At 38.8% G+C, this 16,643-nt stretch overlaps 1 protein-coding gene across 2 annotated transcripts; it reads right to left on the bottom strand.

Annotated features, from left to right (window-relative positions):
- Positions 1-3,389: 3,389 nt before the first annotated feature.
- LOC132028537 (F-box/LRR-repeat protein 21) lies at positions 3,390-16,001 on the bottom strand. Of its 2 annotated transcripts, none has more exons than XM_059417617.1 (6): positions 15,923-16,001; positions 15,244-15,300; positions 9,670-10,036; positions 9,085-9,207; positions 5,619-5,790; positions 3,390-4,553 (listed from the first exon to the last, which is right to left on the bottom strand). In XM_059417617.1, exons 3-6 carry the CDS (start codon positions 10,033-10,035, stop codon positions 3,910-3,912), a joined length of 1,305 nt encoding a protein of 434 aa, XP_059273600.1. In that variant the 5' UTR covers position 10,036; positions 15,244-15,300; positions 15,923-16,001; the 3' UTR covers positions 3,390-3,909. The 2 variants fall into 2 exon arrangements, with proteins under 2 accessions (XP_059273600.1, XP_059273599.1); XM_059417616.1 differs by lacking the exon at positions 15,923-16,001 and adding an exon at positions 15,680-15,851.
- Positions 16,002-16,643: the final 642 nt, after the last annotated feature.

Here is a 16,643-nt window from a genome sequence, read left to right as displayed (position 1 = left end):
TTATAAAGTCAAAACAATTAAAACCAAAATGTAATTTTTAGGAACACATATATGCGATGAGTAAATTTAAAGGAAATCAAGCAAATAATGGACACTCGTTACTGCAGGACTAAGTAATAGAAGCTACAAAGAAACATTTAAGTTACTGTCATGTCAATGTTGTCATTTTACAGCTAGGAGGTGAGTATTTATTATAATATGTTATAGTAGTAACAAGACTTGCCGGTGGGTGGTCAAGAAGAATTCCTGATGACTGTTGATTCAGAGCCTCTACTGGGACGTTCCCATATGCAATTACATAGTATTCTCTACTGGATCATAACATCTCATGTAAGGCTAACAAATTAAGAATTTTAATTTCTGTTTTTTTTTTTTTTTTTTTTTTTTTTTTTTAAAAAGAACTATAACCAACACTGTTGGGTTTGATCATTTACCTTAATAATCTCCTTAGGTTGTTTTCGGAAATTAAAGTTGCTTTTAAAAGACTAGGCTGTGTTCTCTTTCAGAACACAGAATAGGAATTAGCACAGAGACTTCGAAAACAATTTTTAAAGGAGCTCTAAGACGTCTGAACAAGAAATAATCAACCATATTTAGTGATTGTTTTAAAAACCAGACCTTTTTGGGGCGCCTGGGTGGCTCAGTGGGTTAAGCCGCTGCCTTCAGCTCAGGTCATGATCTCAGGGTCCTGGGATCGAGCCCCGCGTCGGGCTCTCTGCTCAGCAGGGAGCCTGCTTCCTCCTCTCTCTCTCTCTGCCTGCCTCTCTGCCTACTTGTGATCTCTCTCTGTCAAATATATAAATAAAAATCTTTAAAAAAAAAAATAAAAAAAAAAATAAAAACCAGACCTTTTGACTGGAACAGAGAGCCTTCCCAAGGTAGAGCAAGACCGATGCCTTCTGTCTAGCACTCCATAAGCACTCTTGTAGCTGTTAAATGGAAATGCAAACTTTAGACTAAAGGACTGCTCTTAGAAAGAACCAGCATACAGCGCCCTCTGGTGCATTTGATCGGAGGGCTGTTTTGTTTTGTTAAAAATTTCCTTTCCTTTTTAGATTTGAGTGTCAAAAGTTTCAGTTTAAAGTATTGTTAAGGTTCAAATGACAGAATAGTACTGAATAACATATTTTTCCTTAGTGAAAATGACTGTAAAATATACTTTAAAAACTGTGACACATACTAGGCTTGATGACTGTTAAGATAATAATGCAAACAAAATTAGTTTTTACTTGTAAAATATTTTGAGTTTTCTGCAGAAAAGTAATTTAATGGAAGAACAAGATAAGTGGCCATTTTAATCTAGAATCCTCTAATCTTAAGTAAACTGTACTTTTCATAGACTTCCAAAGTAAATGGAGACATTTTCATTAGATAAAGCATTAAAAATACTCTCCATTTTCTTGTCTTGATTTTGGCTATCCTACAAATGTTTGCTGTTGAATTTATAAATGCAGTTAGACCAACCAGGGTCATAAAATGAGCTGATCAATTCTACTGCATTTTCCTTTAAGAGTTCTTATAGTGCTTAGTTCACTAAGTCCGACTACTAAAAACCACCACTGAAGACCACTACTAAAGGCCACCATTTAGAGTGGCAACAACTCACTCAATGTATGAGAGGTGATAGGTACTCATTATCATTCTGTGCTAGCAGGCAATAGGGAGAAACTCCACCTTGACCACCTTTCATCAGTCCCTCTCTGTTTTGCTCATTAGTGAAACCAACACAGGCATCCTATCACCTACTATTCAGATAGGTATACTCCCACCCTACCCCTCCACTACACATCACGTTATCCCGTGAGACCAGAGTTCACCTCTTCAGTATTTCCACCACTGTTCTGACCTCCAAAGAGCCTGACCCTCCTCTCTGTTATGCCAGTTCCTCCATGTGTGTCCTGTTAGCCTAACCAGACCTTGAGTGCCCTACAATATACTGCTTCTGTACTCTCCTGAAATCCTAAGGTATAAATCACATGATCTGCAATAGTAACAACTGTCTTTGAGAATCTGATTTTTTTAACCAGTATTTCAGCCCCACTCACATTTACTGAGGGTATACTAATGTGCTATGCAGTAGTCTGAGAGTCCCAAACACAAAGTTGAAGAAGGGAAGATGCCCATTCTTACAGAGCTCAAAGTGAGAAAGGATGTGGCACACTGCAAGAGAAAGCTTGCACAAGTTACTCTCTAAAAAAAAAAAAAGAGAGACACAGAAAATATGCTCTTTTTAAAAAGTTACCACTTACATACCACAAAGGTATCCTAATTCTAATTTCTTTAACAGGTAAGAAGATTAAAATTTTTTTCCTCATTAAAAAACTTTTAAGGGGTGCCTGGGTGGCTCAGTGGGTTAAAGCTTCCGCCTTCGGCTCAGGTTATGGTGTCGGGGTCCTGGGATCGAGCCCCACATTGGGCTCTCTGCTCAGTGGGGAACCTGCTTCCTACTCTCTCTCTCTCTCTGCCTACTTGTGATCTCTGTCTGTCAAATAAATATATAAAATCTTTAAAAAAAAAAAACATTTAAAACTGGAAAATAATAAACTTTTTAAGTTTAATTGCTTTCTTAGAAAGAAAATGAAGATACCGGGGGAAGATGCAAGGGAACTCTGGAAATGAAAGTATCTAAGTAAAACGTACTGATTGTCTACTATTTGCTAAATATTATGCTAGATGCTGGGGATACAACAGTGAGCCAAACCTGACAGTGATCTTGCACTGATAAAGTTCACAGGGCAGTGGAATTAGCAGAGAATCATCTAATCATACAAGTCAATGGCAAATTACAATAGTGGTAAGTGCCACAAATGGAAGTCAGAGAGTGCTGAAAGTCAGAGGCCTCCCTAAGGAAATGACATCTAAAGGAAAGAAAGACCTGAGGAAGCAAACAGAGCGATGGAGGTAGAAAGAGACTATATCCTCAGGCGCCCTGACTAGAGGGTGCATTGCTGTCTTTCGGACCTGCAAGAGAATGGAGCAGAAGGGCAAGGGGTAGCTCTGAGAGCAAATGAGGGCAAAGAATCAGGGAGAGGCCAGACCATGTAGGGTACTGTAGGTCATTTTAAGGATATATTTTCACCCTAAAAGCAATCTATAACTACTAAAGAGTTTTAGCTATGCTACTAATTACATTATAAGATCACTCCTGCAAAGGATATCTAGCACGGTTCCAGAAAGAGCAGTATGCCATCAGTATATGCAGATTCCCTCCCAAAGACACTCTGCAAAATGTACTTTTTTCACTAGAGCTTAGCCAAAAGGCTGATAAGTATACTTAATCAACTAACAGTCACAGTATCTTTACAAATTGATCAGTGTTAATTTCGACCTAATGCCCATCTTCTCCTGAGTTAAATGAAGTAGAATTCAATGTGTTAGAAATTAGAAATTGTTTATTGAGTTATAATATGATCTTATGTAGTGCTAAAAATTAAGTACAATTAAGTCAGCTTCTGTGTCTATACTTTTAATTTACTCTTGGATTTAATCCTATATATCTTGTAAAACATACTCATACCAAGATGAAAGAGAAGCAATTAAAGCAGTATAAAGTTACAAATGTCATAATTTAAGGATCCAAAGCTCAATATTAGAAATTTATTGAGCAAGCTAAAATGTACCTTCAGCAAAGGCTAAGGAACTCAAAAGTACAAACCATATGTAGTTTTTAGCCTATCAACTACCTAATCCACAATACAGGATCTATGTCCTATTTATGGAAATTTCTGGCTCTTTCCATTTCTCATATTTTTTTCAAATGTTTCTATTCTAATCCATTAAGACAGTTTGCAAATGATAAGATATTTTACCTAAAATAGTTCAGCAACATATCTTAAAATTTATAGTTGCATAGAAAGAAAGAAGCTAATTTTAATAATTTTTAAAAAATTAAGAATCTTTGGTAGACAATCACCAGACAGGCAGGACGTCGGGGAACCACATTCTTCCCAAATGTCTGGAGACCTCAGTGTGAACTTTATCTAGGCTATACTCATCATCAGGGATCAAAACGTCTTCCATTACAGAGAGCTGGGTTAGCCTTTTCCCACACAGTCTTACAAATTCAATGAATGCACTGCAGCTAACTTCACATTCACTGAGGCCCAAGGCTGTTAAGTTTTTACAGTGTTCAGCAATACAAATAAGTTCAGTATCAAGAGTCTGAAGACCATTAGCACATACCACTAACTCAATTAGTCGTGGACAGTTAAGACCTATCCGTCCTAGAATCGCTTTACTTACTGAGCGACCAAAATAAAGGTGAGTAACAGGGGTTTCTTCTTTGAAGAATGCCTCAAATTCTTCTTCATATAAAAAGAAATACATAACAACATTCACTCCAGGGGAGTGTTTGATAAGTGCATCCCAACTTTGTTTTTTAATAGAATGAAATTGAATTTGCCCAGGATTTTCACTCACAACATCAATTCGGAGATGCTCTAGGTTAACATGAGTTTCACTTGAAAGTGCTAGGAGAAGTTCATCACTTAGAATGTAATAATTCAATGCCAGTTCTCTAAGGCCTTGACAGCGATCAGCTACACAAAGGATTCCTGTGGGAAATGGGGAAAAGTTCTTAAAAACAAAGAATAACACTGATACCAATATGATAGCTTATAAACTTAAATTTGACATCAGTTATTCATTATTTACTAAAATAGATATCAAACAGGCTGCCTGGGTGGCTTGGTCAGTAAAGCGACCCACTCTAGATTTCATAGATTTCAGCTCATGTCATGATCTCAGGGTCCTGGGATTGAGTCCCATGTTGGGCTCTGCACTCAGCAGGGAGTCTGCTTGAGGATTCTCTCTTCCTCTCTTTCTACCCCTCCCCACCCCACACTCACTAGCTCTCTTCCTCTGGCACTCTTTCTCTCTCTGAAATAAATAAATAAATAAATCTTTTTAAAAAAAGATAATTCAAAATAAAATATAATAAAATAGACATCAAATGACTTCTGAGGAGACGGATGTCGAGATATATATATATATAATTACATGTAAAAGTAAAAAAATATGTATATTAAAATATACATATGACTAAAATATCTTTAGAAGCAATTTAAACTGGGAAACCTGTGTGGCTCAGTCAGTTAAGCGTCTGCCTTTGGCTCAGGTCACGATCCCAGAGTCCTGAGACTGAGTCCCACTTTAGGCTCCTTGCTCGGTGGGGAGCCTATTTCATCCTCTGCCTGCCACTCCTCCTGCTTGTGCCCTCTCTCCCCACCTCCCTCTGACAAATAATAAATAAAAAATAAATAAAATAAAAAAAAATAAGAAATAAATAAAATCCTTAAAAATATTTAAAAAAGCAATTTAAACTATTATCTACCTTACAGATTAAGACTTCTTTAGAAAAAAGGTTACTTTTTTCATTATGTTTCATAAGCATGTAGTATTCTATGTGAAATTGCATTGTTACACATAATATAGAGTACAGGAGAATATACATACATATGGTATATTATACATATAGTATATATTATATATACTATTCTATGATACAGTATATAGCATATAAGAGTACAAACATGTATATTATATGGATTACATATGACATATATTATACTAATAGTATAACAAAAACATCATGCTTGCTTAAAAAAGTTATAACTTACCATCAGAGGAAACATGCGGACAGCTACTCATTTTTAGGAGTCTTAGGGTATCACTATTATTGGCCACAAGAATTTTCAATGAAGGATCATCCACTGGTGTGTCTTCAATTTTGATCGATGATAATGATTTTGAGTTGACAAAGACAACTGTAAGTGCTGACACAAAATGAGACTTGCACAGCAATAAGAAAAGAATTAGGAAAAAAACATTATTTAAAATCTATGGATTCAATCAAATAGTTCATTGAAACTATATCTACAGATACTAACAATAACATAGTAAAAACAATCAACATATTAGCATTTTAATGACACCATTAGTCATTTCATGTACATACCTTCCAATTACTTTAATTCTAAGGGTTTGATTTTCAGTATTAAAAGGATATAATTGCATTTATTTCCTAGAACAGGGGTTGACAAATTGTGCCCTGCAGCCAAATCCAGCGTAGTCTGGAGTTCAGAATAGCTATTATATTTATAGCTATTTATAAACAGTTGAAAGAAATTTTGTCCAGAATAATATTTTATAACATGTGAAAATTACAAGAAACTTCCAGTGTCCACAATTAACGTTTGACTGGAACACAACCACACTCCTCCATCTATGTACTATGTCTGCTTTCACACTACTATGCTGGAGGGGAGGAGCTCCAAAATCACAGCCTGTGAAGCCCATAATACTTACTGTCTAAACCTTTTCCACGCCTGCCATAGAATAAAGAGAACTTTCATGTTCTATTCACTCCTATATTTCCAGCACCTACAATAATATCTGGCACACCGCAGAAGATCAGTAAATATTTCTCAATGAATAAACAAATGGTCTTATTCTTCAGTGATATGCATTTTGCTAGAAAGTCATCTAAATAAATGTTTTAATATTTTAAAAAAGATTTGTAAATTTTTAATTTTTGACTTTTTTTTAAAGATTTTTAATTTATTCAAGAGAGAGGAGGGAGAGCATGAACAAGAGGAAGGAAGGAGCAGGGGAGAAGGAGAAGCAGACTCTCCACGGAGCAGGGAGCCCAATGAGGGGCTCAATTCCAGGACCATGAGATCATGACCCAAGATGAAGGCAGATGTTTAACCAACTGAGCCACCCAGGCATCCCAATAAAGATATATTTTTAAAACTATGTTTTAAAAATTGACAAACAGGGGTGCCTGGGTGGCTCAGTGGGTTAAAGCCTCTGCCTTCAGCTCAGGTCATGATCTCAGGGTACTGGGATCGAACCCCGTGTTGGGCTCTCTGCTTAGCGGGGAGCCTGCTTTCCTTCCTCTCTCTCTGGCTGCCTCTCTGCCTACATGGGATCTCTGTCTGGCAAATGAATAAGTAAAATCTTTTTAAAAACTATAAAAATTGACAAACAAAAGCCTATTTATAGTTTGACTCCAAAATGGAAAAAACTTCACAAGGTTCATTCAGATCCAGTATTTTTTGACACAGATAGAAAATCTGAAAACCAAATACAGGCATGATCATTTTTCTCTTTTCAAAGTCAATGTGGATTCTGCCAAAGATACTAATAATCCTATGACAATGACCAATTGGTTATAACTCTCATTCATTTATTAGAAGCCATACTGATTTATAATAATTATATATTGATTAATATAAATTTTTAAATGATGGATGGCTAGATCTCTTTGCTAAATTTTACTATGCCAAAAATCACGAGAGAAATACTTTACTTTTTCCTTAAGAAATACAAGGCTTATTTTCCCTTTAATCAATTCTCACTGGACTCTTAGTCCTGCAGGACGTATTTCAGCATTATAGGACCTACCTCATCATGGTGTCCACATAATTCCTTTAGCACTCTTTACGCCTAGCAAAATACTCTATTTTTACCCTATCCTTTCCTCAGTTTACGGGTGAAAAAACTGACACTCAGAGAGATGCATGACTTTGCCAGAAGCCACTCAGTCATTTGACTGTAGAGGCAGAGCCTGCAAGGACACGTGCTCATCATGGCTGCCTCACCCCGGCAACTGCACCAGCTCCCCAGAACCGAAGCTGATGTGCGGCATCTGAGATAGCTGAGAATCTAAGAATTTCAGGCGAAGCTGACTCCATCACTCATACACAAGGAAATAACTATTGAGAAGTAGTAAGTTTCCATCTGATTGCTTATATTACCCTAATTCCCAAATGACCCATATTCCCTGACTATCTCTCAAAAAGATAAATAGGCTGGTGGAAATGCTTGAGAGTCATGACCTAGTTTATGAGCGAGAATATGCTACTATTCCCCTATCCTCTTCCACAGGAAGAGGATAACCTTACTACAGGAAGGTTTCCATCGGCCAGTTTTACTGACAACCAAAATTAATGTTTATTATGTATCAGGCACTACTCTAACTCTTGGCTTGTAATGGCAAATAAACAAAACAGAGTCCCTGCCTTCAAAGAGCGTACACTTTGTTGTAGGGGATGAGAATACACGTGTTAAAGAATGACATTAAAAAAAATACTGTAATAGATCAGAGTGTAACTGGAGGAAGGGGTGCTGCTTTAGCAAAGTGGTCAAGGAAGGTCTGCCTGAGGAGATAGGACCCAAGCTGAAGCCTGAATGAAGACAGTTATTAGTTTATGCTTCTGGCAAAGTCGTGCATCTCTCCGAGTGTCAGAGACAGCTGGTGGCTTCCTAACACCCATTCATCCTTTCTTTCTTTGCTAATCGGGTCATAATTTTGAGCTGAGCACGTTACCCGTCAGCTAAAAAATGGTTCCTCGTCACCCAGAAACCTAGCGTGGCCACACAGTTAAGTGCTCATCAGTGAGATATCAACAAAAGCATTACACAGTACTCATGGCTAGGGTTCTTGAAAAACAGTGGGCATACCCTTCTTTCCCCCTTTCCTCCAGCCTCCTGCCATGATGGCTGGAGCTCAGAAAGCCATCTGAAACACCTACAAGAACACAAGATGCCTCAAGGGAGCTTGCAGTCCTAACAACTTCATACAGGCTCTGCTCATGCATGGATTTCTTTAATGTAAAAGAAAGAAACTCCAGCCATGTTGTTTAAGCTACTATTGTTTTGGAGTTTCTATTACACAGAATCTGACGTCACCCTAACTGGTATAGTTCATTTAGCATTATGTTGTTCTAACCTCCAATGGAGAGGCTACAGAATTACAAGAAAAACATCCACTACTGGTCAGACATGCTCTATATTCAAAGAAACTAACTGGCACTTGAAAATTCCAAGTATAACATCTAAATTTTATATTAATGATAGCTACTATAGAAACAATAATTAGAATTACAAAATATGTCAAAAGGATGAAGCCATGCATAAGCTATTTCAGCAAAAGTAAGTGCTAATCAATAGGGACCTGCTTTAAGTAATTCTTTGAAGATAAGGAGGATGTGGCCTGTTTTATGGAAAATAATTCTTTTTGCCTAGATTGAAATATTTGAGAATTTTTGTGTCTCTCACAAAAAAGCCTGGCATCTTTACCTTTGACACATTCATAAAACTTGGCTTGGCCGTTGAAATCAAGCCCAAGGTCTGGATAGAACAATTTACCAGCTGAGAAAGGATATCGCAGGCAGCTTCCGCTGATTCAGTACTACTATCCACCTATAAAAACAATTTTAAATCTTCATTTCCCGAAGGTGAGTTATTAGAAACTTACTGGCAATTTAACTATGTAACAGAATCCCAATGCAAAACTCTATTTATTCCATCAAACTATACAACAAATTAGTATTTCTTCTTTCCACAAAAGGTCTCAGACAAAAAGTGAGGAATAGAGCTGATGACAGCGTAACTTTCTAAGTGCTCCATGCTTCCCAATCCTTTACAATGACCTAAATTTTAGTAGTACCATCCAGATGAAGGAAACTGACATTTAAGTTACAGCTCAAGTTCTACACTTCAATCTGTGCAAACAATCTGTGCAAACGATTACAGAAAAACAGGACATAGGTTGGAGTAAAAATTCTGCAAAATTCACCGACTGCCTCAGCATAAGGATCTAGATACACGAAAATGACACTAACATAACCTAAGTTCTTTCTATTTAATGCTTATTTTTCTTACCTTAAAGCTAACATACTGGAGATGGGTAGCATGCTTTTTAATGATCTGCTGAATGAGATCAGGATGTGTGGACTTAAAATATGAAGTTGCTGACTGGTTCAGTTCAAATTCAAACTTTCTCCAAAGGTCAGGAATATGAAAAACTTCATTCCATTTCCTACATACGGAAGACGCCCGGGCCCGATCTATTAAAGGAAGATACTGAAAAATGCGTAATACTACATAGTGAGGCAAACTCCCCCAGTCTAGAAGGACAGTGTGCATGTGGGTGTGATTGAGAGAAGAGAAGAAGCCAACTTTTGGTTGTTTCACTGCTGGTGAAGATCGGACGATTTTATTCACAAGAGATAAATTGTTCCTCTTCATTCTGTAAACAATAAAAGATTTTGTGATCATACAAGATCCACATTTCCATCAGACATCTATACTCCAACTGCACAGAGTAACATTAGAAAATGAAAAACAGTTAAGCAGATTTTAATAGTAATCTTCCACTATCCTGCACTGATAGGTACTCCCACAGGCTACAGATACAGAGGTAAGAGGGAGCCTGCTCTCCAAGAGCTACGGTCAAATGGTGAAGGACCATGATAAATGCCTTCCCTGACATTGGGACAAGTCGCACTGGAAGAATAAAGCAATGATATGTGACTGAGTTTGTGTATGGGAGGGAAAGGTTGGGGAGGCTTCTGGGAGGGAATGTCCACAGAAGCAGTGTGTCTCGCAGGTTTATTACTGGTCAATTACTATATTCTTACTATCTCCTACAGAGAAGAAAGCATCACCATGCAATTCTGCTAACAACTCTGGGGGTCCTGAAAGACAGTAAAACATTATCAAAAGCAGAGGCCTGGAAAAGCCCCAGCTCAGCCATTGACTAACCATGTGATCTTGTCTGCATAAATTAAGCCTCAGGTTCCTCATCTAAAAAGCATGGAAAACAGCAGTACCTAATTTCATAAGGCAGTTGGGAGGATTAAAGTCCATAAGTACCAGAACACAGTAAAGGCTTAAGAAATGTTGCAGTGATTCTTGTTGTACTAAATTGTCCAGTGAATTTTTCTAAACTAATTTCATTACTTAATTTGAAGCACAATTTCCAGGTAACACCCAGGACACAGCAGCTCTAGAGAAACTGGGCGTAGCAACACACCTGACCCTCAGTGGCAAATGTAAAACAGCAAAGGGATGAGCATTCTTCCCCAACAAAAAGGCAGGATGAATGTCCAGGGAGGAACCAGCTTGAGACACACCTAAGTTACAACAAATTTCAAGTCCAGATATACCCAAATATATAGGGTTACTGTGTACATATAGTCTACATAAGAATGCAAAGTGCTTTATATATACAATTATTTTGAGAGGCAAAATAATGGTAGGAATGGGCTCCCAACTTCATTTAACTTTGCTTGACTACTTAACTCTTTTCATCCTTGAATGTTAGAAATATATATATCTCTGCCTGATGTAAAATACTTCTTAGCCATAATAGAGAGCTGGATCCCAAAGCAGGGCTGACCTATAATTATAGTTGTTGAACAAAATGAAAGGACATCTTTAGGGTTTGGAAAACTAAAATAGGTGCAAAGTTGTATCCCAAGCATGAGGCAAAGAGCTACCACACACATTAAATATGACTCGACTAATTATACACATAACTGAGAGCTGGCCCAATAATACAGAATACATCAAAGTGCTGACACCAATAATTCAAAGCATATTTAAAACATGCTTATTCTGGCAAAATATGTTTATTTTGAAAGGACTGCCCTACTCTTTCATTTTAATTCGCTAAAATGAAATACATTGGCCCAGGTAAGGTAAAAGAATGAACAATGGATCCTAAATTCTGATATGAAGCACATTAATGGGCATTTTGCTTATATGTGTTTCATTTGGTAAACTTACAGAATGGATTGTTAAATTTTCACTAAATGATCACAAAAAGAGTTAACCCTAATATAATCCCTTACTGGAAAAACAGCACAGCCAAAAGGAAAATAAGATTTCAATGAAAGGTCAGGTTAGCAAACTACCTTGCAGTTGTAAACAAAAGGACTGTGCTGTACATTAAAGTGACTCTAGGTAACCTGGACAGATTGTTTCACTTATTCAGCAAAATATTAAATTGCCAGTTCACTGACAGAATCACCATAAATGACAGACATTTAATGAATACCAGTCATCCTATTAAAATAATATTTTAATTTTCTTTTTCTTTGTGGACATTCATTTTCAGAGTCTAAGACTATTCTAAAAGTCAAATGTTTTACATTTAAGTCAGTATCGATGAACATCAGTTAAATATATCTTAGAATGCAAGGCAAATTAATCTTTATTAGCTTGAAAACCTTTATATAAAAAACTCCAACCTAAACATACAGGATCATTTTTAAAAAAACCTGATGGTTGCTTTTTCAAACTGCCAACTTTCTTACCTAAAGAAGGCTTCCAAGTTATAGTTCACTCTGAGCAAACGAACTGCTGCCATGGGGTACTCACCAACATCCATTTGATCTCACTTCCTAGCTTGGCAAAATACCACAAAATAATTCATCAGAATGTGTAAGTAAAAATCCAGTAACTTTTAGGCTTAGGACATTTACCTATCATCGCATTATGTTGAAGGATTTTGTTACAAAATTGTTGATCCCAAACAACTGTTTTCTACTCGGGAGGAAACTGGTCCATCCAAACAACTGGCTAGGTGAGCGGGAATATGGTAACCTTTGCCAAGAATCAGGCTAGAAGATCTACTAAGAAAGCCGTGGATCAAACAAAGGGCTCTGAATATTTCTATTTTAATGAACATGTATGGAGAGATTTTACAAAGTGTCTAAGTAGTCCAAGCTTACATTTATTTGTAGGCTGTGTAAATCTTACAGTTCTAGATTTTAAGAGCACATAATGCCACTACAGTTACAATAATTAAATAAGAAGACATAAAAATTTAATTGAATATAGTTTGACTCATCTAATAACTGTAGATTTTTTTTTAAGCTTTTCAGTTATGTTGACAGATGTTAAGTGATTCATTCATACTCAGTCCATTCATTCATATTGTCTTTGAGGTCCGACCAATTTTAGGCAAAGTTAACTTGCCAGAGTTGTGAGCAGTCTGTGGACATGGAAGAAAATAATAATGGGTCTACACCAGGATAATACTCACTGCCTTGGCATCATGAATAAATGTTGTAAAGTCAAAGTAAATAAATAAATGCACTCTACTACCCTCATAAGCCAAATTCAATGTTACAGGGGATGTGGAGGAAGCAGCCCATTAATGCACTAAAATCTTGACTGCTGTGCGCTACCTGCCAGGTCTCAATTTCTCTCTGAATCTTACTCCTAACAGAGCTTTGGTGAACAAATAGGGAGAAAGAATTTGAGCTCCAACATCCACAATTTAATTTTTTCCTCCACTACCTGTATTTACAAGGTAATGTCAAGGTTGGTTCACCCGCTTTTTATTCCACTCCAGAAGTAGGCAGAAAAGGAGCTACTGGCACCATTTTCAAAAGAACATCACAAATAAGGGAAGGAACAAGTCAAGTGACTTGTATTTCCTTCGTCAGATGTTACGCACAAGTTTACTTACTGCAGAAACTTTTCTACTGGGTAAAAGAGACAGCTCTGTGTTTGCAGGCCCTCCTGTGTGTTGGAGAATACAGCAGTAATGTACTAATGGTACATAAACAGTAAATCACTAGAAGCCTAAGAAGATGGTGAGCCAGCACCTATCTCAGATCAATTCACTGGAGTTTTCAGGACCAGATGAACTACTTCCTTGGGTACTGAAGAAACTTGATTGCTGTTTCTGAGTCACTATCAGAATTCTGAGCAATAGGAGAACTTAAAACCAGAATATGAGACCCGATCAAGTGATGAGACAAACTTACAACTGCAATATTCCAGAGCCTGAAAAAGGTTTATTAGCATTTGGGAAAGAATGTAACAATGACTCAAAGTCCAGTCAGTGACTTCGCTAACCATCCTAACCCGATTTTCCTTTTTATTATGTTTACTAATTTGGTGGAACAGGTGACCATGTGAATTGGATCTTCTGAGTATCTAAGAAACCTCCAAAAGTTTTCTTTAGAGTAATATTTTCAAAGAGTAAATGAAAGACTCAACATCCAAAGCCATGCTGGTGCCTGCAGTGGAAACAACCACCTTTTGCAGCATCGCCAGATTCTTCCAGATTGGTTAAATGAAGACAAAGGAAGTACTTTGAAAAGTTTGAAGTATTCAATCGCCACAATGCTAGAATATTGTATAAATATTACAGATAAGAGAATAAAGATTCAAAACTACCTAAAAGGCTAGACAAAGTTGTTAGAAGCACCAAGATGAAAATGAACAGAAATAATTACCAAATGTCCTTTATTTAAGCTGCTTTCTAAACCAGCACGCTAAAAATCTTACTGCTGCTACCAAAATCAGCAAGTGTGGCTAGAGCAGGAGAACTGAAGATCTGCTTCAAAATACAGCTTTCAAACACACAACTTTCTAATAATAGAGCCAATTATGTTAAGGGCCAACACTTTCTCCCAATAAATATCACTCAAGGACAGAGAAAAACATTTTTTTTAGAGATACTGTAAAATAAACATTTATATTCTTTGCAGCTGACATCACCTTAGTTGCCATCTAAATCTAAAAATTGCATTTTTTTTAAGAATACAAAAGTCAAATTACAATATCATCAAGGTTCAACAAGACAAACAGAATAAGTATTATATCAAGTAAATCTTTTCTAAAGCACTGATTTCCAGAATTTTGGCGTTCTCATATTTCACCACTGATTTAGCAATTTTCTATACTGTCTCCAAAGTCTCTCTGTGGTATTAAGTATACTCATTTAAAAAAAGTAAAAAGAAAAATTTTAAATTTAAAATACGCATCTTTCCTTTTAGTGACTCATAGGAAAACTGAAGTTTTCAAAATATACATAGACTTAAAGCACCTGTAATCCTCTATTACAGAGAATCTGAAGCAGGCAATCTGTGAGAATCCCTGAACTGGGGAGGGGAGGCTGTTAGGCTGCTTTTCCCTCTCCATTCCCCCTCCCCACCCTCTCCCACTCCAACCTCACAGGCCAGACTCTGAAAAAGAAAAGGCTGTGAGGACACCAAGCCAGGCCCTCTACAGGGAAAACTTCAGAACTGGGGAGGAGGGTCCCAGACCTAGGGTTGGTCACATTAAGGGATCTAACAATAATACAAAGGTTTCAAGAAAGCATTTTGCAACATCTTTCTGAGAATATAATCAATTCATTCAACTTCACATTTTTGGAAAAATGTCTGCGCAGGTGCCAAGGCAAAACTAGTCCACCTTTGAGTGCAGACTCTCAAAAGCCACGGGAAAGGCTGGTGTCTGCCTCTCTCTTGGCCATTTCTTTGTGGCAGACATAAACGCTCCGCTACCCTCCTAAAACCCTTCCAGATGTTCTGCAAAAGCGACCCCGTCTATCAGTGACCACTGCTCACTATCCCCAACTACCCTTATTCAAAATATCCGCGAGGGAGCGTTCGAGGGCCGAGTTACGATGCAGACAATCCCCTCAAAGCTTACCCTCCAAAGACGGGAAAAAAATGACCGAATTCAGGAAGGCGGGTCCCGCGCAGGCCCCTGTTGGAAAAACGCACACGGTGAGAAGCGAACCCCGCGCAGCCATAAAACTGGCTAGACGACACCCCCACCCCCACCCCGGGCAAATCAAACGCCGGCTTTGCTAGGCGGCCCGGCCTGTGGTCTGGAGTGGGGCCGCGCCACCGGGCTCCCACCACCCCCATCCTAGGGCCGCGCCTGGGTCCGCAGCGGCCCCGCGACGAGGCCAGGTCATGCCTCCTCGTGCCCAGAGCGGGCGCGGGGACCGACGGCGCCTCCCCATCCCCACATCGCCACTCGCCTGAGCCAGGCAGAACCCGGGCTCCGGCCCCCGAGTCCCTCAAAGTCTGCGGAGGTGCACCCTTCTAAGACCACTGCGACCCCCACAAGGAACTGCTACCTTCAAGCCTGTAACCGCGGGAGTTCCGCGGGCGCCTGTGTGCGTCCGCTCGGGAGTGACCCACCACCCCGCCGGGGCTCCAGTGGCGGCTAGGGAGCTGGAGGCGCGGGGACGCAGACCGAGACCGCAGCGGCGGCAGTGGCCGTAGTCCCTTGGGCCGGCCTTGCCCGGCCCCTCCCCGGCCCCGCCTCGCATGCGCCCTGCTCCCCGTTCCTCGGGAGGTCCACGTGCGCGGACGCACACCTGCTCCGGGGTCCGGGGGGCGCCTCCTCCGGGCGTGAGTGGGAGGGCTTCTGCCTGCTGGTCTTCAGCTACACCTCTGTGACCCCTGCGCTGTCAAACTGAGGGCCAAAGGAGAGTGAACTTAGAGTTCCAGTTCCTAGAAATGAGCCTCCCTGGGGAAAGGTCACGATTATTAATATGCAAATAGATGAAACTTAAAATATCAAAAGTGGTAAGAGGTCAGTGTTAAATATGTATATATTACCTCTCTGTCCTGTGCCCCATCTCTTTCCCTGGGGCTAACTACCGCAATAGTTCATTGTGTAAACTACCGGACCATCAATATACACACACACACACACAAAGTGTACCTTCATAGGGTAAGGATTTTATTACTTTTTCTTAAACATTAGTTCTTTTAAAACCTGAAATCAAACTATACGTAATGTTCTGGAACTTCTGTTTTTGCTTGTCATGGACATAGTTCCATATTAACACAGATGGTGCCCCCAGACTTTTTTTTTTCTTCAGATGGCTTTATTAAGGTATAATGAACAAACTGCACACTTAAAGCATAGAATTTGGTAAATTTTGACACCGTTGAGACAATCACTACAATCAAGATAATGAATATATGTACATCTTCCAAAGTTTCTTTACACCCTTCTGTAATCCCTCCTTCAACTCCTCCCGCATCAGCTTTCTGACACTACTCTACATTAGTTGGCATTTTCTCAAATTT

The sequence above is a fragment of the Mustela nigripes genome, chromosome 12 (genome assembly GCF_022355385.1).
Source record: "Mustela nigripes isolate SB6536 chromosome 12, MUSNIG.SB6536, whole genome shotgun sequence".
Lineage (NCBI taxonomy): Eukaryota > Metazoa > Chordata > Mammalia > Carnivora > Mustelidae > Mustela > Mustela nigripes.
Note: the sequence above shows the minus strand (reverse complement) of the source record. Positions and strands in the feature narration are given on the sequence as shown.